This window comes from Drosophila virilis, chromosome 2 (assembly GCF_030788295.1).
Source record: "Drosophila virilis strain 15010-1051.87 chromosome 2, Dvir_AGI_RSII-ME, whole genome shotgun sequence".
Classification (NCBI taxonomy): domain Eukaryota; kingdom Metazoa; phylum Arthropoda; class Insecta; order Diptera; family Drosophilidae; genus Drosophila; species Drosophila virilis.
In genome coordinates, this window is record NC_091544.1 from 12,985,554 (window position 1) to 13,007,404 (window position 21,851).

A 21,851-nucleotide genomic window follows, 5' to 3' on the forward strand; every position below is an offset into this window, starting at 1 on the left:
GCACTGAAGCTATCGTTGGCGTTGCCACCCTATGAGGTTCACTGAGAAGTTTTGGCGCCCCTTTTAAATGTTGGTCACATGTATTTAAAACATTGTAAATTTATTTTTGCTAATAAAAAACACACTCACATATCATATAATAAAGTATTGGTTTCATGACTGAACATTGGTAAATTTACGATAGTTTTTTATACAATATTTTTACAGCATTTGCTACTCGACATTCGACACTTGAGTAAAGTAAAAAAGAGCTACAAAAGACAATTACACAATTATTTTAAGAGCTATAAAGTTGTATACATTAAACAGTTATTGTCCAGGTAATGCGTTTAATTACAAATAAAGCATCAAAATCAATACAATTGGAGCTTTGAATTTGAAACTTTATACAGATAGTTTTGTTGTTTTTGTTTTTTTTTTATTGTGTTTGTTTACTTTCAACTTAAAGAAAATAATCGTTTACATTGAAAAACAAAAGTAAGCGGTTGTGTATTCTTCATGACTCTCCCACATTTAACAACTAAAAATATCAATCAAATATATAACAATGCTGATGCTGCATAAGAATGCTGCACTAAATCCTTTCAAGCTATCGAAACATTTAACTTAAGTGCGAAAGCAGTACGTTTTCTTGTTTCGGGTTTTGCTGGTGTGTGTGTGTGTGTGTGTGTGTGTGTGTGCTAATGAGTATGTGTGTTTTGGAGGCCAGTTGCTACTATTCGACCCGACCACGCTTCAAGTGGGACAACTCAATAAGCCAAGCCTTGATCAAATCATACGTGGAGAAGCTAATGCCTACAGCAATGGGACCCTTGATCCAGTTCATACTCAGGCCCTTATAGAAGCCGTTTTTGATACCCTCCTCACTGTGGAAAGCAAGAGGAATTGAATGAATTAAAGGATTTGAATTACGACTAGGCGTGGCCAGCATACCGGTAGATCTTAGCCAGCGTCTCCAGTATCGTGGGAAACTGTTCGGGCGCGTCTGCACTAACACGCATCGTCTGCATGCGCCGACGCACAATATCCAGCGGATAGCTGGCCGTTTGTCCGGCCGCTCCGGCCGCGGCGCCGAAGGCCAGCGAAATGAGAGCATTTGGCTTTGTATTGCCAATAATTTCTGGTCAATTCAAAAGGTTATCGTTACAAAAGAATCGACGCACACAATCTAAAAGCATCGGTTACCATGATATTCGCGCTTGAGCGTTTCGTAGGTGAAGAAAGAGGTGCCCGCATAGGGTATAACACCCAAGACAGTGGCCCAGTAGCCACGGAACAGCGTTCGTGGTCCCTCCTCGACCCAGATTTTGGCAAACACTTGACGCAGTGTACGATACCCCGTGTATCTGTCCGTGACCGCCATGCGAGCGCGCGCCAAATCCAAGGGATACGTCAACGATTGCGATGTAATGCCCGCCAGCGAGCCGGCCACGAAACGACGTCCCTTGGTGCTGTTTATGAGCAAAGCAAATACACGTGAGATAATTAAAAGGTACGCCAAAAAAAACTCGAACTTACTTAGTTCCATTCTGATCCACTTGCAGGATACGCCGCCACTGCTCGTGGGATGTGAACTGAATGGCCGCGTAGGGCACGATGCGGGCCATTGTTGCCGAGTTGCCGCGCCAAAGGGCGAGGACGCCCTCCTTGGCATAGGTCTGCTGCAGATAGTTGAGCGATGCCCTGAATGAAAATGGCACATCCTTGCGTATTTGGAAATTGATTTTCGTGCGATCCAGCGGGGCAATTGTTGTTTTGGCTAACGCACCGGCCGCAGCGCCCGATATCAGACTGATGACCACCTCGTCCAGATTGTTGTGCACTGGAAAGGTAGGTGGAAATGGATACATGGCTCTTTTAGACAATTTTTGCTTGTGCAGGGTATCTGCTAGTCGAACAGGTCCAATCAAACCCAAGTCGAATTTACTTGTTTGTGGATAAAATAGAATTGTCTCGATTTTCTACTCAAATACACTTTCAATTTATTTCATTTTAGAGACTCGTTAAACTTGAAATTTTTGCTTAAATTGGAAAATTTATAAATCAACTAGAGCTATGTCGGGCTGTCTAAGATAAATGTTAATCTAGTTGAAAAGTGTACGAATTATAACTGTTTATACCCTGTACCCAATAAAAAAGGGGTATGATGAAATCGTGCAGGCGACTATTGAGACGAGCTGATCAGATCCTTTTGTCCCTCTGCCCAGCTGGAGGACTGCATCCATTTCAGAGAGAGAGAGAGAGAGAGAGAGCGAGAAGGAGAGGGAGAGAAGGAGAGAGAGAGAGGGAGAGATACTTGAAATGTGAGTTCTATTGCTCGCGGAATATTGTTTATAATAATCGATCTTTTATCTATTTCTATAAATCGATAAGCATCGAAATTTATGCTAGCGAGCTCTCTGAAGTTATCGATAGTAAATTATCGACTTTTAAATAATCGAATTAGAACTTAAATTGCATTTGAAGATGATTAATCCCTATGCCAAAACATATTCCATGATTGTTTGGAACACATATTCATTCTATCGGACACTAAGCTATGCAGTTTTTTAGTTTGTTCAAAGGAAACGGGGTATCTACTGGTCGTGGATGGGGCATGATTCCAATGTTTCCGTTAATTTCTTAACATTTCTCTTACCATCTGTGGCCTTTGCGCTCTGATTGGTGGACGTGGCCTTCATTTGGGTTCCCGTCGCGCTCTTGTGTCCATCCTCGTCCTCCGCTGGAGCAGCTGTGTCGTCCGCTGCGGCCGCATTGTTGGCCGTGCCAGCGGCAACTGTGCTGGATAATTGACTACCTGTTGTTGTAATGGACATGACAATGTTCGGCTTCTCCAAAAGGCGGCTCATGGCAGACTGTCAGGATTGAAGGCACAATGAATTTGCATTTTAATTAGAATTCCTGGTCAAATGCCTAAGAACTAATATTATTGGCTAATAAAGCAGCTAACGTATTAGCTTGAGGCCCGCTGATAAGGCAGAGCATCGCTCTGGACGAGAACTTTCGCAATTGTTTCATAATGGAACAAACATATTATATATGCATTTATTTATTAATTTTTTTGGCACGCGTTCAAGAGCAATCAATTCTCTACAATTTCAATATTGGAGGCATTTCTTGTTTGTTTTTAAAATAGATAAAAAGTGTTTTGTGGAAACTTGGAATTGTACTTTGCTTTGGACTGCTGCCGTTTAAAGAGCATTAGATTAGGAGTTTTGTGATTAGATTGGAGCTCATTAGCGGCTGGTTAAGTTTAGGCTTTGGCTAAATTTATTTTCTTATTTACAACAAAATTGTGAGACAAACAAAAGCCGCACACACGCCACACTTAAATCTATTTATTTAAAACCTGTTGTTGACACTGAGTGTAAACAGCCGAGAGCAATAGCAACAAATTATCACCAAAAATTGAAAAATAAAAATATATATATAGACACATACGTACGTATGTGTGCACACAAATAGATGCACATGGAAATTCGCAAATTCTTTTGACTTCCGCATTTGCGATTTTCAATTGCGTTCCCAACAAGTGAATAGTTTTTTTTTTATACCTCGCATTAGGCAGATACGTGCCTAGGCCGTGATAAAAAGAAAAAACTATCTCTCCTGATAAGATAAGGCGCGAAACAGCCTTGCAGCTGCCGACTTGATGAAGCTGGCATATAATATGGCCTGAGCAAGTGGGGCTTTGTGGCTTTTAGAGGGAATCCAAGTCAACATTTGTAATTATTATTAAACATTCAAGTTTTCTGTTTAGTTTCGTGTGTAAGCAGTTCTTTTTCTCATGCCTGAAGTGTGCATTTTTCACATACTAAAAGCCAAGTAAATGGAGCTTGACGAGCTTTCCTTCTGTTATTTGTCCATTTCCAGACACAGTAGTCACTCGCATATAGGCAACATTCAGAGTTAATTTAAATCTTTTAATATTATCTATTTTTTGTTTTTTCTTATTTTTCTTAATTTTATTTTGATTCGAGGAAAAATTTGAAAATTCTATATTTAAAACATTTGATCAGAATTATCCTGTACACGTGCAAATCAATTACGTCCCACTGTGTACTGGATGCTGCTAGCTGGAGAGGGGGTGGGGGTGGGGGTTGGGGCGGATTTGCATTGCAGGCCGGCAAATGTAAACAAGTTCGTTAAACGTTATTTGTTGTTTGGCATTGAGTCAAGGCTGTTGCCTATATCCATGTATACATATGTGTGTGCATGCATATATGTATGTGTGCGTTTAAGTGCGTTTATAAATAGATTCACTCATATTAGGTCTGCCTAATAGGAAGCATGCGGCAATAACAGTTTTGATTCTGATTGGCATGGACTTTGCACCCGGCTCAGTTTGCTGGCAAACGTATGCAAATGCGTATGCGATATATATACATATATATATATATATATGCAATAAAGTCGAATCATAGCAACACTTTGTCTTTTCTACATTACTGCGTTTCAATTTTACGTTATTTGTCAATTCAATGTAATGGAATTCTGATTGGGACTAGCTGGCCACACAGCAGAGCACAGAAAACAGCTGTTGCTTAACTCTGCTTCACTTGCTGCCAAGTGTGCCAACCCCCGCAGCCCGCAGCCCACATTAACACATTACCACATCCAACTGGATTACAATTCATGCGTTCTGTTTTGGTTTTTGTTCGCTTATTTATCACGTTTTCTGTTGCACACACGCACACACTCGCGCAAGCGTATTATATAATTGGCCAAATTTAGACAGCATTAAAATTATGCTGCCAAGACAGCGACGATAACGCACCTTTGTTTTTGTTGTTAACACAGATTATTTGCGTATTCGCTTCTGGCATGCAGCAACAAGAACAACAACAACAACAACAACAATATCGGAGTCGTTTTGTCGCGCACGCACATGCACCTACTAGCTGTGGCTGGCAATTCTGGGCGCCACGCTCATTTATTTTGCTTTAATTCACAACACGTAATTGTTATTATTTAATACATAATAATCATTTGCAGCGCGGCTTTGTCTTTCCGTCTATTCTGACCATTTGACAAAAACATCGAGAACTGTATGAGCACCAGGGCTGCAACGCTAGCATATTAACGAGCGTTGCCACACTATTGAAATAGTGTTGCATTTGGCCTCTGGTAGCACAGCACAGCTGCAGCCAACTTCACGCAAGACGCACTTGGAGCAAAACAGCAAAGTATCAAAAGCATAAAAATATATAAAAACAATGAATGTATCGAATTTAAATGACTTGCGATCCTATTCTCGACACTGGCTAACCGAATTTATCGAACAGTATCAGGAGGAGGAGTGCTTGTGGCAGCCAAAGCATCATGATTACAGCAATCACGCCGCCAGAAATAAAGCATACGACAAACTGGTTGAAAAACTAAAAGAAGTTGAACCAAATCCAGATCGCGCCATGGTCGTTAGGAAAATCAACTCACTGCGCTCGGCATTTCGACGCGAGTTTCGCAAATCCAGCAGCAAAAGCGACTACGAGACGCGCCTCTGGTACTACGACAAACTGCTCTTTATAGCCGATCACAAGCCCAAACGGCATTCGAACGAATTGGCTGGCAAACCCAAGCGTGAGCTGCACATCAATTTCGACGACGAGGACTCCATGGATTTCGAGGAGGAATCTCATCATACGCCACAGTCACAGCACATTGAAACCATTGTGCCCAACCCAAACGATGAGGTCGAGGAGGTGGCCGCCACCAACAATGTGGTGGTCAGTAGTCAGGGCGCCACGCTAAGCACCATATCAGTGACGCCGGCCGATTGTGTGACCTTGGTTAAGGATGAGACGCATCAGGCACACAATGAAGTGGCGGAGGCGCATCAGCGTCTAGTCGCACAAGCCACAGCCGCACAGAGCTCCCTGGCCGCAGCTGCGGCTGGCGGTCATGCGGTCAAGGTGCTTGAGATTACATCGCTGGACTCGAATTCGCAGCGTGAGATACAACAGGTGAGTCTGGGCACTTGGCCGGCCACCAGCACAGATTGCATGGTACAACTTTCGCCTTGCAGGCTGTCAACTCGCTCGAGCACCACCAGCAGCAACTGCAGCATCTGCATCATCAGGCCAACGGGCATGGACAGCCCGTGCCGACCATTCAGATTGGACGCGACCATTACCAGCCGCTGTTTGGCAATGCGGCGACCACCGCGTATACCACAGCCGCGCCCGCCACGTCGCATCGTCACGAGGATGAGTACGATGCGATTGGCGTGAATGTGGCCAGTAAATTGCGTTCTATTAATCACACGCAGCGCATAATTGCGGAGAAGCTCATCAGCGATGTCCTCTTCAATGCGCAGCTCGACAATCTCACCGTCAACTCCTCGTTGACGCAATAATTTCTAACTTAAATAAGGTCTAGATCTGTGTGTATGCAAGCGAAGACTCAAGCATTCGCTTCATGCGTGCAGAGTTTATTTTACATAAGCATATATGTATGTATTTACGTCGTCCGTTTATGTGTTAGTTTGTATATTACAGTTTAAAGTTTTCGTAGATCTAATTACTGCATCACTTGAATGCAATAAATAGCTTTTAATTAGTTTAACAAAACAACATTTTGGACATGTTCATTTCGGCGGGCTGTTGCTCGAGTTGCCCTTCTCGTCCGGCTCGTCATCGCCTGTCAGTCTCCTCAGCGCGTATTTGGCAAACTGCAAGCAAATAATATTTATATATAAATATATTTAGCTGCACTTTAATCAATCAGCTTTTGGCACGCACCGTAATTGGAGGCAAATCAATTTGTTCCTCGACTGCAACCAGTTTGCGATTCTCCTGCAATATCTTCCATCCAAGGTGTACGGCAATCAGGGTGGGTATCATCACTACGGCGACTATGTTGCGTGAGAAGAACGATTGTTTTTGTGGTGCCGGCATCTTTATTAACAATTTATGACTGGATCAGAAATATTGTTTTTATTATTTAACATGTTTGTTTATAGCGATAGCATCGATAATGTGCATGTTATCGATTAATTTGCTAATGTGCTAAAAAATACCCACATTTTGCTTACAAGATGGCAACGCTGCTCGTTTGGCGCCAAAAATTAAACTATATCAAAACAGTCTGCAATTTAAATGACAACTACCCTTATTGAATTGCCTTGGCAAATGTTGCCTTTTGTGGCTTATAAGCAAGCGTAGGCATAAGCAAGACTTTAGAAAAAAAAAAGTATGGTCTGGAAGTTTTGTTGTGAGCAAAACGTGCAAGGTCTAATAATTAATGCATCTAGACTTTTATTTGCATAAGCTTAAACGCAAGTTTTCGGCACCGGACAGCTCATACCACTAGCTGCTATAAACTTTGTTGTTTATCGAGATATCTGGACTTACAAAAACTTTTGAGTGTATTACAAGAATCGGTGTTTTTTCTAGCCAATTGTTGTTTACCTACAAAGTTACCTTTGACTTAATTGTTGGCAGCTGCTGCTAAGCGCATAGATTTTACCTGTGTGTGGACACAGCCAAGTGTTTTTGTTCCCAGCAACCCTTCCCACTATATTCATCCCTCTCTCTCTCTCTCAATCGCTCTCTCTCTCTAACCCAAAGCATAGAGCGCGTGAATAATGACATTTGTGCGGTCAAAGTACGTCGTGTTCAGCGTGTGGGTAGATGAGCATTGCAGGGAGTTTGTCGTCGGCGTGTCTCAGCTGCTGCTGTCTGTGAACCTTGCACACAACACAACAACGACAAGAAGAAGAAGAAGAAGAGCAGCAATATCAATACAAATACAAATAAATAAGCGAACCGCTGAAGCGAGCAGCCAGCGTCAGTTGCGCTGCCTCCGTTGAGAGTTAGTTTCGACAGCACTCGCAGGCTATTCACAACAAAGCAAGCGTCAAAAAAAAAACAGTTATTGCGATTATTTTTCAGTTTGGCGAAACGAAACGAAACGAAACGGGAATTAAAATTCCAGTTGCTTAAGAGAAGTTAGTTTTGCGTGTTTTGCGTTTTGCTGTCTTTCGTGTGCTCCTTTCTTTCACATTGTTTGTTGCTTTCTATTTGCATGCTCCGTTCCGTTCCATTCGATCCCCATTGCCATTCCAATTTGTTTCACGTACCGGGCGCTATGTGACCCAGTGACGCGTGTGTTAAAATCGATAGTCGCCTTTGTGCGCCTCCACCTGGAAAGTGTCCTGCTCGACGGGTAAGTGAACTAAGTGTTCGGGCTTATCGCCTGGCTCAAGGCGCTTATTGTAACCTGCTTATTGTTGCTGGTTGGCTCTTTGGTGCGCTGCGGCGCATGTATGCCTGGATGCATAAAGACACAGATGAACGCTATCCAGCCCACAATATTGACAACCAGGGCCAGCATTACGCCGTAGAACAGGATGATAACTATTTTCTCTCGTCGCGTACGTTCGGCCCATGGCACATGATCCCGTTGGAACTGTGTGGCAGTTGGACTTTTTTTTAACAACTCTCGCTCGCTCTCTCTCTCTCTCTCTCTCTCTCTTTCTTCTTACTCTCTTACCGGCATGTCAAGTGGGGCAGCAAGAGCGACTAGCAAATTGTGGCCCATTTGAGAAATTTTACTTTTACAGAATAAAATTTGTAACTAAATAAAAATTTGAGGCTTACGTTGACACTGTTTGAAATCGCATATTCTTTCGATAGACAGACACTCTATATATTATGCATGGTTCCATGTTATTTCCCATCAAACCCATAAAAAGTTTGAATCTCTTTTGTCTATTTTTCTGCTCTTAAATACATCCATTAAAAGCTGCCAGACACTTGATAAACTGAGAGTATGAACAACGAGATTGGGGTTTATAGAACTTCCTAGATTAAAGGTATATCATTTTCAAAAATATCAGATTAGACTTAAATATAATAAAATGTCATATGTTTCAACCCTTAGATTTTAGTTCCATTTAAGAGAAAAAGACAAGTTATTTACGTAGTCAAACTAGGATAGAAGAAGATTTAATATTCGGAATGAGCAGAACTTCAGATGAGCATTGACTGTAAGCCTCGTAGCTTTCGAGGATTTTCCTAAAATCAATTAAGGTTTCTCTCAAAAAAACCTTAGCCTAACGGGACTGAATGCATAAAGTTTTGTGAACAGAAAGATAAAACACAGCCAAAGACAACTTTTGATACCGTTAATAAACGCAGCAGGGATAATAACAGAAATGTTAAATGTTAAATGAGAAGTCATGTTAAATGAGAAGCAATGTTAAATGAGAAGCAATGTTAAATGAGAAGTACCGTTGAATAGATAGAGCATACAAGTACGTTATATTTATGATATGATCACATTCCCAGAGCATCTTTCACTGTATGATACGCTGCTCGCGCAGTGCGGCAATCCGATCGGCTCCATAGCCCAGCAGCTTGGCCAGCACCTCGTCCGTGTGCTCGCCCAGCATGGGGGGCGCGGTGCGGGCATCGTTGCGTGCTTCACTGTAGACGACCGGCGGTCCGACGACCTTGACGCTGCCGTCGCGCGCATGTGGCAGCTTCTTGACCAGCCCAATGGCCTGGATGTGCTCATCCTCGAACACCTCGCGTATGCTGTTGACGGGGCCCACCACAAAGCTGGCGCCCTCGAATTGCTGCATCCAGTTCTTGGAGGTGTCACGCGCCAGTATCTGGGCCAGCAGGGCGACCAGCTCTTCACGATGCTGCACGCGATCCTTGTTGGTCTTGAATTTGGCATCCTGCGACACCGGCTCAATGTTCAGCCGGCGGCATAGCTCCACAAACTGGGCATCGCTGCCGGCGCCCAGGGTCAGGTAGCCGTCGGCTGTCTTGAAGCTCTGGTAGGGCACAATGCTGGAGTGGGCGGTGCCCCAGCGCTGGGCCTCGGTGCCGGCATTCAAGTAGTTGCTGGCCACGTTGATCAGCAGCGAACAGCACGTGGACAGCAGATCCACATCAATCTTTTGGCCGCGCTGGGTGCGCTCCCGTTGCAGCAGCGCGGCCAGAATGGCGCCGTGCGCATACAGGCCCGTGGCCACATCTGTAACGGCCACGCCCACCTTGCTAGGCGGCCCATCACGTTCGCCCGTAATGTGCAGCAGCCCGCCCATAGAGGAGGCTATCACATCATAGCCCGGCCGCTTGGCGTAGGGGCCCACAGACCCATAGCCACTGATGGTGCAGTAGATCAGTCGCGGATTCACTTGACGCAGCTGCTCATAGCCCAGGCCGTAGCGTTCCAGTGTGCCGGGCACATAGTTCTCCACCAGCACATCACACTTGCCGGCCAGCTGATGCATCAGCTCTTTGCCGCGCTTCATGTCAATGCACACGCTACGCTTGTTGCGATTTTGGGCCAGAAAATATGCCGCATCGCCGCTTTGCTCCAGAAACGGTGGCCCCCATTTGCGCGCCTCATCCCCGAAATGCGGACGCTCCACCTTGATGACCTCGGCGCCCAGGTCGGCCAGCACCATGGTGCAATACGGGCCGGCCACAATGCGCGTGAGATCCAGAATGCGCACGCCACGCAGCGGATGACGCTCATCCACGGCAGACGCGTCAAGGTTAACATTGTTGTTGTTGTTGTTGTTGTTGTTCTCGCTGGCAGCCGCAAAGCTTCGCAAGCTTTGACGCGCAGCAGCGGCTGCGCGTGAGAGAATCAAACGTTGTAACCACATAGATAACGGCGTAGTGTATCTGTTTATTTTCCAATCAATTGCTGTTTGCTTGTCTATTTACTGTCACTATTCCAGTTGTTGTTGTTCTTGCTTAGGGCTGCGCGCGTATGCTTAATGGAAAGTTTTCCAGACAACTGTTGATCAGCCACTGAACCAAGCACAGCAGACAAGTGAGAGCTTTCTTTGAACAGCGCCCACTATTTGCGCTCTCTCGCTCTTGCTCTCTCTCTTTTCAGATACGTTCTTGCATAGCTATGCAAACATACGATAGCAGCATGTTAAACGTTATCTGTGGCATTAACTAAGTTTGGCATACATTTTATTAGCTCTCTCTTTATTGTGTACTAACTCTCTTAATGCATTGGCAGAGTACATTGGCCTTTATTGCATACGGCTGGAATGTTACCCAGTTTTTCCCAATAATTCAAGCAACAATTTTAATTCCTTCCGGTCCATTAGCATTAACCTTGGTGGTTTCCCGTTCTGCTCCAAAATAAATAAAACCTGCTTTGTGTTTTTGTTTTTCCCATCAAATTACGCTGGCTCCAAAGGGCACAAGTCCTACACAACTCAAAATGAATGTTATTTTTGCGTGTGATCCCAAGTTTAAAGACTGTAATTTGAACCTCCAGACAGTCTGGGATTCTAGCACAGCCCCCTAAGTACTTTAATTATATTTTGTTGTTCATAGGCAACGCTCTTAATTAGCCGGCTTAAAGCTGAATGCGCTAATGGTTGCGCAATTAAAAAACAATTTTTATTTCATAGACAGCTAAATGACAAAAATTGAAGTGCTTACAAAACCAAACAAAAACACAAAATACCGAATTGCAATTAAAAAGAGCGTCAGACATCAGCGCTCCATCGTATTGGACCCCAGAATCTAATACTCCCAGCATATCAGCATTTCTAAGTGTGTGTGTGTGTGTGTGTGTTCATATTTCTGTTATTCTTTGTTGATTTTCGTAAACGTTTTGTTTTCCAGACAAATAGAATAAATATTTGACTGTATTTATTTTTACTTATTCTTCCAATGATCTCAGTTTCAAATTCGCCTATTTACCAGCTCTTGTGTACGTCATTGTAATTAGCTGACTTTGTTTTGGTTACATAATTAACTTGGTAATTTGTTGTAATCTGTGTAATTAACAGTTCAAAGGAACAACTTTGCTCAGATTCTTCGCACTTGGACAATAACAATAAAGGCAAATAAATCGGAGCTCGTAAGTTCGTGTAATTGCCGCTTAGCAGGAAACATTCCAAGTCATTAGCTCCATTGACGCAATAATCGATAAAGATATGGCTAAGACAACAATAAGCCACACTTAGAGAAAAAAAACTAAACTAAAAGAACTAAATTTTCTTTATTCCGAAATAATGTATTCAAATGGAAAAGCAGAAGAAACGAAAATCGAAATGCGTTTATTCAAAATTAAACAAGAAATATTTCTACATTATTTAAGATTAATCGAAATAACACTCAATATTACAGCTGCACTGAAATTGCAAATAACAAATTATTAATGCCCCATTCGATTCTCCAAGTGTATTTACACAATGGGATTTACAAATGAACTTTAAAGCCGCGCCGACGCATGCAACGAACTGAACCTAAGAGCAGCTGCTCATTTTAAGAGAGCGCCACTTAAGCGCACGAACCGGTTCAAGCTTTCGGCTCAGCGCTGAGCGCGCGTAAAGCTTGCAGCGAGCAGAGCTTTAAATGTTATGCCCCACGCTGGCTGCTCATTTATTTACTTAGCGCGCGTCATTCGCAGCGGTTCGTTCGTCAAATCGCGGCTCGTTTCAAAATTCGTTCCACTGGGCCAAGTTGCCAAGTGCACTCACAGTTGTTGTAGAGCCTCCTACCCCCCACCTCAACACACGCACATACATACACAAGTTATAGTGCAACAAAATGAAAGCCAGTGAAACGTTAAGCATGCGTTTGCAGCGCATACAAATTTATTTAGAAAAATACAATCGCTGCCGCAACTAAATTGAATAATTCGGTTAGCACAAGATGCAGTCGGGCTCAAGAAAGTGTTGCCACCAGCTATTAGCCAACTGACCAAAACAGCTGAGAGAAATAAAAATCAAAATAACAAAAACAACAAAAAAAAAAACATAAAGTATTAAGCCATCGCCAGCTTCATAGCCAACATCGTGTTCGAGTTCGTGTCGTGTGTTTTGTTGTGCAAGCGCAAATCGCAGCAGCCGCTGCCGCTGCCGCTGCCGCTGCCGCTGCCGCAGTCGGCGTCTCAGTCGCTGCAATTGCAGGCCAGCTGCATATTGCATATTGCACAATCCTGTCGCTTGTTGGCCAACCTGTTCGCTTGTATCTGTTGGCTACAGTTTTAATATAATTCAATAAATACCCATATATACATATATATATTTGTAGATAAATATATATATATATATATTGAATAATTTCACTTTGAAGCCGTTTAAAGTCCAGCCGTCAAAATTGCTGTGCTACTGTGTTCCAGGATCCTGGGGTACATCATGCGGCGCTTCCTGCGCTCGGCCATGATTGTCTTCAGCTGGTTTGTGGTGCCCTACAGCCGCTACACCAACATCAAGGTGATGCGGCGCAAGCTGCCACCCATACGCAGCCATCTGCTGGAGATACCTGCCGTCGACCTGGCCAAGCTAATTCGCAACAGAAAGGTAAGTTCCACCTTTGGTCACTTGACCAAAAACCACTTGCTCAGAAAAAAACAAAAACAAAATAAGCCTCAATCGAACGCACCTCAAATTGGCGAAATCTTGCAAAATATCTCTAGACAGCTTGACAGTCGGACAGTCGGTCAGGGGAGGGGAGGGTGTGGCAGGGTTGCGGGAGGGGGGAAGGGGCGTTCAGTCCACAATTGCCTAGTCCACTTAATGCACGCGCCAAGTCAACGACAACAAAGGCCACTCACAACGCTTGCCACATCCATTAGATACTTTGTGGCAAAGTTGAGGCAATCTGCGGCCGATGACTGCTCGCTGCGGCCAGGTGGATGGACGGCCATTAGCTGACTGTGTCGCAGGTGTTGACTGTGCTCACCTTTAACACAAAGAGTTTGCCTTAAAATCTCAACTCTTGAATTGTCAAAGTCTAGACTTCAATAAGGCTAAGCTATGCACAAGTTATGGCAGCTCCGATTTTGATATCCCACATTAACTATATGAAAATATGCAAAATTAAAAAAAAAAAAACAAAACAAAGTACTTTGACACAATATTCAATTCGATTTTGTATTGACCCCGATTCTCGTTTAGGTTTTATATATTATTTTTGAGTTTAAATTTTACAAAGCTTGGCTTTACGTGATATTTGAACTGTGTACTAAAAGTATAAAAAAGTTAATAATAATATGCGAATACAATGGAAAAATTTGTTCTTTAAAAACTGTCGTTGTCTTAGCTTAATGAGTTAGATTGTGCTTTATGCTGGCATTCAAATTTTTGTAGCAGGTAACAAAAACAAGGCTATATCTATCTCTAAACGTGATTTTGTTGAAGCAAATAAAACACAAAAGATCTTGATACGCGTATATTATATGCATAATAAAAGAAAAAACCTTGCCGGATTATATAAGTTTATTAAATTGAAAAAAATTAGGCAAGTTACAGTAAAGATGACGGGTACTTCTCAGGGCCTATATTTTAGATATCACTTTTTCACCTTTTCCTGTTCCTATATAAATCTTTTAGTACTATCTTGAACTTAACGTTTTGAGGTTTATTTAGCATAGATATTTGAAAATATGTTGAAAACGCATTAATTTCTTTGAAAATAAATTTGAAGTCGGATCGGATGATAAACGAAAAAGTTGCATATATTCGTTTTCGACGAATTTTCCACACCTTCCGGCGGAATTTGCCAAAAGCCAAAGTGAACATTTCAGCTGTCTAGCTCTTACGATTAAACCTCATTCATTCATTCAGTTAGTCAATCAGTCAGTTTGTCAATCAGTCCGTCAGTCAATCAAGACAAAGAGTTTTATGTATAGAGATATGGGAGAACAAATCTGGATGTGGTTTCGTTTATGATTTCCTTTCCCATTTCCATAAAGAATCGCATTTTTTTTTTAATAATACAAATAAAATATATCTTTGGCTTAAAAACATAACTCAAGTTCCTCGAAGTTAGTTAAGGGGAAAACTATGAAAGGAACCTCAAGTAAATCGACATGCTTCAGAAAAAAATGTGCCATTACACTTTTTGCCCCTTGTCAATGCATGTGCAAATCCTAATTGCAATTCATAAATAGCCAAAGGCATAAACCGTAAATAACTCATGGCAATTTGAATTGAAACAAAGCATTTTATTGTATGTGTGCATATGGGGTCGTAGTCAGTTTCAAAATCGGGCTGTGGAAATGCCAGTCGGAGAAGCAATGCGGCAAATTGGTTAGCTAACCGCGGCCTAGAGAGCTGGCTTGTCTGTTTGGCTTGGCCATATCTCGGCCATATCAATAACATCTGGTAACTGCCTCAAATTACACAGAGACACACACGGTCCGAGAGTCAGGCGAGATGACGAATACACTCAGAAGAAGAAAGAAAAAGAGTATCTGCGAAATATGCTCGTAAATAATTGCAAGCTCTGGTCAGGTTATGTTTGTTGTTGCAGTAATTATTGTTGTTGTTGTTGGTTGGGCTTCTTTAGCCTGGTTTGCTGTGCTCCATAAGATTCATTGCGTTCATTGGTCCACATCCACACGGAGCGCACTTAAGGTCATGACTTGACAGACCTTATCGAGCCAGCACACACACATACACACACACACACACAGATATATTGCGTATTTCTCTTGGCTTAAATTTATCGTAATTGTTTATAAAGCGTGCTGTTTGTTTATATTTTAGTGCACGTTCATATAACATTTAAGTCTCTTTTGGTTTATGCGCGCAATGTGCATTAAAATCATTATTTTAATTATGATTTTTATTATAGTCGGCTTTTATATTTCGGTTTTCATTGTCAGTGCTTAAACAATTGCTTCATTTTATTTACGCAAATTTTATCAACAATTATTATTTTTATTTTTTTTTCGTTAATGTTTGCCAAACCAGTTGGTCTCTGCTCTGCTATCAGCTGTGCGTGTCACTGTTCGCATTCACGACCGGGTCATCGTCAGAGACGACTGCGACAACAATTTGCTACTCGAATTGAGATTTATTTAAGCAATAAGTAGTAGCAGCAAGGCAGGAGTTGTGCTGTAGATATAACATATTTCCATATATGTTAAAAACAACAACTGTATCATTCTTATTACTCGCAGCAAATAGAGCTAATTCAGACCCTATATCAATCAATGGCAACCATATCAATTTCCTCTGTCAATCAGCATTCTGACACAAACCGAAGCAGAAGTTTTCTCACTTACAGCTCACGTACACGACACACGGACACGCATTGAAAGCACATCGCAGGCCTCATCACATGCATTGCACTAATACACGTACATTTGCCAACAGACACACACACACACACGCACACTTAGCGCTGGCACTTTTAATGCTGCTGTTAAAAGTAGCTTTTGCTGTTAAGCACTGCGAGGTATTGCCCTAGTCGTATGAACAACTGTTGCTTAAACTTGTTTTTTTTTTTGTCTCGGTTTTCTTTTTTGTTTGTCTCTCCCTTTGACTTGAGCATGAAATATCTGAATCTGTGTCTGTGTGTCGCGATTACATTGCATGTTGTGTTTTGGCTTTATCAACAATTACAACAAGCAACAAGTAGTTGGGCATGTCAATGGACGCACAAAAGTCTGGGACTGTGACTAACTAGCTGTCAATAATTATAAGAAAAATAAATATATAGAGAGATTGTACTAACTGTCAGTCCATGTCGCCTTCCATGTCGTAGTAAACATTGCTGCCTCAAAAACTTCTCTGATTTTTATACGTCTGATGAATGTTTTTGACCGAATTCGAGGCTCTGACAGGGAAAAGCTATATTAGAAAAGTGAATTTCCATATTTGACAAGCCTATATAATATTTGGTAGATCCAATTGTTTGTTTACAAAGCATACTAAAATTCCTCTGGAAAGGCTAAAGATGTTATAAAATGCATTGCATAAACCTTCTACCGTCCGATTTATGTGAAAGACTGAGCTCGAACCCATTTAATCGTTGACTTTGATTATACAATTTCTATATCTTGACTATCTATATAATATTTGGTAGCTCCAATTGCCTTCTTTGACACTTATTTCTCCCATCTTGAATAGATTAACAAGACTTTAAGTAATACATATTATATAGAACCAAAGTGTTTCAGGTCTTGTAAAAAAGCTATATGCATTTCATATAAAGGGTATCAGCTGTTTTGTCTCATCTCAGCTCACATAATTTCCACTTTTGAATACTGTCCGAACCCGTTTGGGTTTTCGTCAACGGGTTGACCCACTGTTGAACAGTTTTCTGCCTTCACTGGGTCTTCAGGCAACACACTCACCTTTACATTCATGTAGCTGGCGTGTATTTGCTTGTAACTGATTTATGCACAACGCAGGTTTTTTTTTTTTTTTACCAAACCCCACGCATGTTGCACCCCGCTACCCCCCCTCCGCACTGCTTCACACGTCTTGCCACAACTGGCTGTGTACATAAAAAGTTTGAGTTCGAGTTGCGGCTGCAGCTGATTTATTATTACACTGGAAGTCATTGAAAAAGTCAAGTAGCCTTAATTTTAATAGTGTACATATATGCTCGCGTAAGAACGTACTATGTACTATACTTAAGCTTAAATAGTTGAAGCATTTAAATTCTCAATGTAACTTTAGCCAGCAGGCATTGAAATTTTGCGGGCACCTGTCAAAATGTCATCTTCAATTAAAATGCAATCGAATATGTGTATATATGTATATTTTAGCAGTCCAAATTTCATTTTATTTCATTTGAGATCCGTTGGCGGCTTTAAAGTATATCCATTTCATTTTTGATATATCAGGAGCTCTCTCTATTTCCTAGATTTTGAGCGACATAATTCTAAAATCATTTGCGTGTTGGATTTAATCAACTCAACAAAGCACGACTCTGTACTTTTGTTTACATCGGGTTTTTATTTAGAATAATTAACATATCGAAGTCCTCGTTGTTTTACGTTCATAGATTAAAAGTTAATAAGTTAACTTCTTAAACACGAAAACACACGAACATGCACGAAGTTTGTGTTCTCAATGGACACGCGTGTTACTTCTTGCTCGTGTCATGAAAAAAAACAACTCACGCTTGTTTAATGCATGTTATAAGATGGCTTTTTTACTGCATTAGATATATACATGTTTTTATTGATATAGTTTAAAGCTATATTAATAGATCTCTTTGCAGATCAGAAATCAGATAGGGAAAAGTCCTTATATGTAATGCAATTACGTTAAATTTTGTATACCATTATTGTAGTAGCCAAGTCTGTCTCTTTCTATGCGAACTAGTCTTTTAGTTGTAAAACTATCGTCTTGAAACTTTGCATACCCTCTTCCTGTTCCACGCAGTACATACATAGGTATGTCGGACCGGCCGGATCGAACCACTATATCATAATTAAGTACTTGTATGGAAAACGTTTTTGTTTTTTGAGATATATTACTCATGTATGCAAAGTCTTATCAACATCGAACCACTTTATCATATGGCTGCCATAGGAAAATTCGGTCTTTTTAATATTAAGATCCTTTTTTATATTAAGATAACTTTTCAAATCTCGGGACTTGTTAGATCCATTATGATTCTCATATATATCATATAGAAATATATAGGAATGATCGATGGAATAGTATGATCTTATAAGAAAAAAAAAATTGTGTTTTCTGAGGTATTTCAACAAACTCAGCTTATTGCAGCTTTATTCTTACATATCTGCAAATGGAAAGGGTCTACAAGGGTATTAAATCTTCGGCGTGCCGAAAGAAAATCAGAAAAAAGAGATTTATTAACAAGTGCTAACTGCTTTCACGTTGCCTCAGATTAAATAATTCAAATAAATTATTATTATTTTATAGTGAGAATAAATAAACAAAAAGGATCGAGGAAATACAAATACATTCACTTTCAAATAACAAGATCGGCACGATGGATGCAGGGTATATTATTTGTCGCATTCATTTCTTGCTTTCGTTATAAATATTCATTTTGTTTGCACAAGAATGTCTGGCTTTATAGAATGCGCCCTCCTCTGCCTCTGGCCAATCGTCAATTGCGAATCCGCATATTACTCATACGCCATGTCGCACGCTGCGGCATTCTTTCCCCCGCCACTCGGCGGACACAATACAATTGGCATGAATGTGGTTTTTTTTATTGATTTTAATTTAACGTAAATTGGTTTTGTGTCGACGCTAGGTTCTCACAAGCAATTAAGCGACAAGAATGGAACAATAAGACATTTACAAATAAGTACAAAATACAACTTGTGTCTAGAAAATGCGGAAATGATCAAAAGGCGTTTTTCTCTCACTCTCATCCCATTACAGATTAAAAGCGAAGAAGTGGTTGAGGCCTACATCGAACGCTGTCGACAGGTAAATAATACAAAAGCTGGTTTAAAACGCGGTTTCGGGCTTAATAAATGTGTGTTTATACATATATTCGAAATGATCCACAGGTAAATCCGCTGATCAATGCGATTGTGCAGGATCGCTTTGAGGAGGCGCTGGAGGAGGCGCGCGAGATTGACAATGTGATTGCCATGGGCATCAATAGCGTCGAGTCCATGGAGGAGCACACACCGCTGCTGGGCATACCGGTGACGGTGAAGGAGAGCATTGCTGTCAAGGGCTTGACCAATCAGGCGGGTCGTGTCTTCAAGACGCCGCAAATAGCCAAGTCGGATGCGCCCGTCGTGGAGCAGATCAAGCGCTGCGGCGGCATCATATTGCTGGTGTCCAATACGCCGGAGCTGTGCTTGCTCTGGGAGACGTACAACAATGTGACGGGCCAGACAAAGAATCCGTATGACTTGAAGCGCACACCGGGTGGCTCCTCGGGCGGTGAAGCGGCGCTCCTGGCGAGCGGCGCCTCGCTGCTGGGCCTCACCTCGGACATTGGCGGCTCGTCGCGTTTGCCGGCCATGTTCAGTGGCATTTGGGGTCACAAGCCCACGCCGTATGCGGTCTCGTTTCGTGGCCATCATCCGACCAGCGATTTTCCCAAATGGGGCGACTTCTTTACCATTGCCCCAATGACACGCTATGCCAAGGATTTGCCGCTGCTGCTCAAGTGCATGAGCGATCCGACTGGACCGAAATTGACGCTGGACAAGGAGATCAGTGCGAATGGCATACGTTTCTTTTTCATGGACAACGACGGGCCCTCGGGCATGATGCGTCCGCTCAGCCGGGATCTGCATGCGGCCATCAATCGTGTCGCTAGCGATTTCAATGCAAAGCGCGTCAATATACGCAAAATGAAATGGTCGCTGGACATCTCGCTATCGGCCATGCTGACCATGAAGAACATTGAGACAATTTACCACAAAACGGAGGAGGGCGAACAGCCAAAGACCGTCTGCAAAGAGACGGTCAAATATTTCTTTGGCTGCTCGGACAGCATACTGCCCTCGGTCATCTTCGGACATCTGCAGAATTTCATGAAGATAATACCCAATTCGCGGCACAAGCATCTGGCCAGCATCATCGAAGCGCTCAAGACTGAATTCAAGGAGCTGCTCGGCACAGACGGCGTTTTCCTCTATCCCACATTCCCGAACACCGCCCATCAGCACTATCAGATCTATCACAAGCTGCTGGAGCCCATGTACATGGCTATATTCAATACACTCGGCCTGCCCGTTACCAACTGTATGATTGGCCTGGATCGTCGCAATCTGCCCATGGGCATACAGGTGGTCGCCAATCCCGGCCAGGATCATCTCTGTCTGGCCGTGGCGCGCGAAATGGAGCGACGCTATGGCGGTTGGGTGCGTCCCCCCTCGGAGGATAGCCACAGTTATGCGCAGTCCAGTGGCAAGCGGGGCTGAGCCCGTTCTTCATTTAGTGAATTATTATTTCATTCGTCATTCGTCATTCGTCATGCACATATATATATATATATATATATATTTTTGATTCCATCTAGTTATCCCATAGTTAACTATGTGACATTTTATTGAAATCCCAAAGAAAATTATAGAAAATTTGGCGTACTTTTTACACAATTCATTTGGAGCTTTCTTTCCTACATTTTAATTCGTCTCACACACATCACATTTACTTCAAATCATTTCACATTCTAAGAAGTATTAAATTATTGCTTTTGTATTTGTCCAAATTAATGTCGTATGTACTCTAAATCATATTGTATGTATGTATATATATATACATATATTATTCTAGATCCTAAGTGTTAGGTTTTTATGGCCGCAACTGGCAGTTTAGATGATAATTTGTGTATTGTATATTTTTTTTAGCAACTGTTTCGTATTGTAAAGTCACAGTGAAATATGTGAATATTCATTGGGATTGATTGGATACCTGAACAAAATTTGTACCAGAAACAATTAATATATATATATATATATATATATATATTTTTCCATTAAGCCAAATTGTGGAATAAACAAATTATAATATCAGGCAAATATTTATTTTAAGAACTTCTCTTGCGCAAGCCTCGCAACAGGTTGGCCTCCAGTTCACGGCAGACTCTCTGTCTCGGAAGGTGCGGAGAGGGTGAGTGGGGGGGGGAGGGGGGGGGGGGCAAACTAGGCACTGTTATGGGCTAATAACGAATATAATAAGCTACAACAGACAAACAAAGCAAAACTGGCTAATAAGCAGCTACTGCCAGAGTCGCAAAACAAATGGTTCCACCTGGCTGAACCCCCAGCACAGAACATTAAAAAAGACTTTTATTTGTGTATGTATGTGCACATATGTATGTGTGTATGTATGTATATATACATATGCACAGCTTAAGTGCATGCAGCAGCTGCCCCTGGGCAACCATGGCGAATGACTAGCTCTTTTGCCGCCGGATCATAATCGGCCAGCAATGGCAGCTTTTAAGTGTTGTCATTTTATTGGCCTGGCTAACTAGCTGGGCGGGCGGCCAGAGCTGCTGCACGGTTAGATTTTTCGACTATTTCGTTTTTGTTTTTATTTTCGGTGACTTTTTGGAGTAGCTCAAGGTTTTTGACAATATGGCTTGCGCAATTGCGCTTGCGGCCTGGCTCTAAGTTTTCAGACAGAACGTGTTATTTGGCCAAAAATTGGAGGTAACTTAAAT

The 21,851-nt window shown here is 42.0% G+C and overlaps 5 protein-coding genes and 1 long non-coding RNA gene across 7 annotated transcripts; 2 read left to right on the top strand and 4 right to left on the bottom strand.

The window, feature by feature from the left end:
- Nucleotides 1-83: 83 nt before the first annotated feature.
- On the bottom strand, nucleotides 84-5,021 carry DPCoAC (dephosphocoenzyme A carrier). The gene is made up of 6 exons (XM_002053956.4): nucleotides 4,778-5,021; nucleotides 2,639-2,855; nucleotides 1,519-1,822; nucleotides 1,186-1,451; nucleotides 934-1,120; nucleotides 84-866 (listed from the first exon to the last, which is right to left on the bottom strand). Exons 2-6 carry the CDS (start codon nucleotides 2,847-2,849, stop codon nucleotides 716-718), a joined length of 1,119 nt encoding a protein of 372 aa, XP_002053992.1. The 5' UTR covers nucleotides 2,850-2,855; nucleotides 4,778-5,021; the 3' UTR covers nucleotides 84-715.
- Nucleotides 5,022-5,132: 111 nt separating this feature from the next.
- On the top strand, nucleotides 5,133-6,572 carry LOC6629896 (uncharacterized). Its single transcript, XM_002053955.4, has 2 exons — nucleotides 5,133-5,963; nucleotides 6,026-6,572. Exons 1-2 carry the CDS (start codon nucleotides 5,217-5,219, stop codon nucleotides 6,353-6,355), a joined length of 1,077 nt encoding a protein of 358 aa, XP_002053991.1. The 5' UTR covers nucleotides 5,133-5,216; the 3' UTR covers nucleotides 6,356-6,572.
- Nucleotides 6,369-6,974, bottom strand: LOC6629895 (uncharacterized). Its single transcript, XM_002053954.4, has 2 exons — nucleotides 6,741-6,974; nucleotides 6,369-6,670 (listed from the first exon to the last, which is right to left on the bottom strand). Exons 1-2 carry the CDS (start codon nucleotides 6,894-6,896, stop codon nucleotides 6,587-6,589), a joined length of 240 nt encoding a protein of 79 aa, XP_002053990.1. The 5' UTR covers nucleotides 6,897-6,974; the 3' UTR covers nucleotides 6,369-6,586.
- Nucleotides 6,975-7,548: 574 nt separating this feature from the next.
- On the top strand, nucleotides 7,549-21,204 carry LOC6629892 (fatty-acid amide hydrolase 2-A). 2 transcript variants are annotated; one of them, XM_015171555.3, is made up of 5 exons: nucleotides 7,549-7,948; nucleotides 8,100-8,166; nucleotides 13,117-13,297; nucleotides 19,100-19,147; nucleotides 19,231-21,204. In XM_015171555.3, coding segments are annotated over exons 1-5 (1,671 nt in total). In that variant the 5' UTR covers nucleotides 7,549-7,947; the 3' UTR covers nucleotides 20,605-21,204. The 2 variants fall into 2 exon arrangements, with proteins under 2 accessions (XP_015027041.1, XP_015027040.1); XM_015171554.3 differs by lacking the exon at nucleotides 13,117-13,297 and having other exon boundaries at nucleotides 7,550-8,166.
- Nucleotides 9,241-10,761, bottom strand: LOC6629893 (succinate--hydroxymethylglutarate CoA-transferase). Its single transcript, XM_002053952.4, has one exon. The coding sequence runs from the start codon at nucleotides 10,625-10,627 to the stop codon at nucleotides 9,299-9,301; it is 1,329 nt and encodes a 442-aa protein (XP_002053988.1). The 5' UTR covers nucleotides 10,628-10,761; the 3' UTR covers nucleotides 9,241-9,298.
- On the bottom strand, nucleotides 13,166-13,841 carry LOC116651150 (uncharacterized). The gene is made up of 2 exons (XR_004304172.2): nucleotides 13,680-13,841; nucleotides 13,166-13,618 (listed from the first exon to the last, which is right to left on the bottom strand). It is a non-coding gene; the product is annotated as an uncharacterized lncRNA (long non-coding RNA).
- Nucleotides 21,205-21,851: the final 647 nt, after the last annotated feature.

Coding starts and splice junctions, on each gene's coding strand:
- LOC6629892 (XM_015171555.3), top strand. Junction 8,167..13,116: donor GAAAGTGTCCTGCTCGACGG/GTAAGTGAACTA, acceptor ACTGTGTTCCAG/GATCCTGGGGTACATCATGC. Junction 13,298..19,099: donor AGCTAATTCGCAACAGAAAG/GTAAGTTCCACC, acceptor ATCCCATTACAG/ATTAAAAGCGAAGAAGTGGT.
- LOC6629896 (XM_002053955.4), top strand. CDS start 5,217: ATGAATGTATCGAATTTAAATGACTTGCGATCCTATTCTCGACACTGG. Junction 5,964..6,025: donor CGCAGCGTGAGATACAACAG/GTGAGTCTGGGC, acceptor TTCGCCTTGCAG/GCTGTCAACTCGCTCGAGCA.
- LOC6629895 (XM_002053954.4), bottom strand. CDS start 6,896: ATGCCGGCACCACAAAAACAATCGTTCTTCTCACGCAACATAGTCGCC. Junction 6,671..6,740: donor TTGATTTGCCTCCAATTACG/GTGCGTGCCAAA, acceptor ATTTGCTTGCAG/TTTGCCAAATACGCGCTGAG.
- DPCoAC (XM_002053956.4), bottom strand. CDS start 2,849: ATGAGCCGCCTTTTGGAGAAGCCGAACATTGTCATGTCCATTACAACA. Junction 1,452..1,518: donor GTGGATCAGAATGGAACTAA/GTAAGTTCGAGT, acceptor GCTCATAAACAG/CACCAAGGGACGTCGTTTCG. Junction 1,121..1,185: donor GCTCAAGCGCGAATATCATG/GTAACCGATGCT, acceptor TGAATTGACCAG/AAATTATTGGCAATACAAAG.
- LOC6629893 (XM_002053952.4), bottom strand. CDS start 10,627: ATGTGGTTACAACGTTTGATTCTCTCACGCGCAGCCGCTGCTGCGCGT.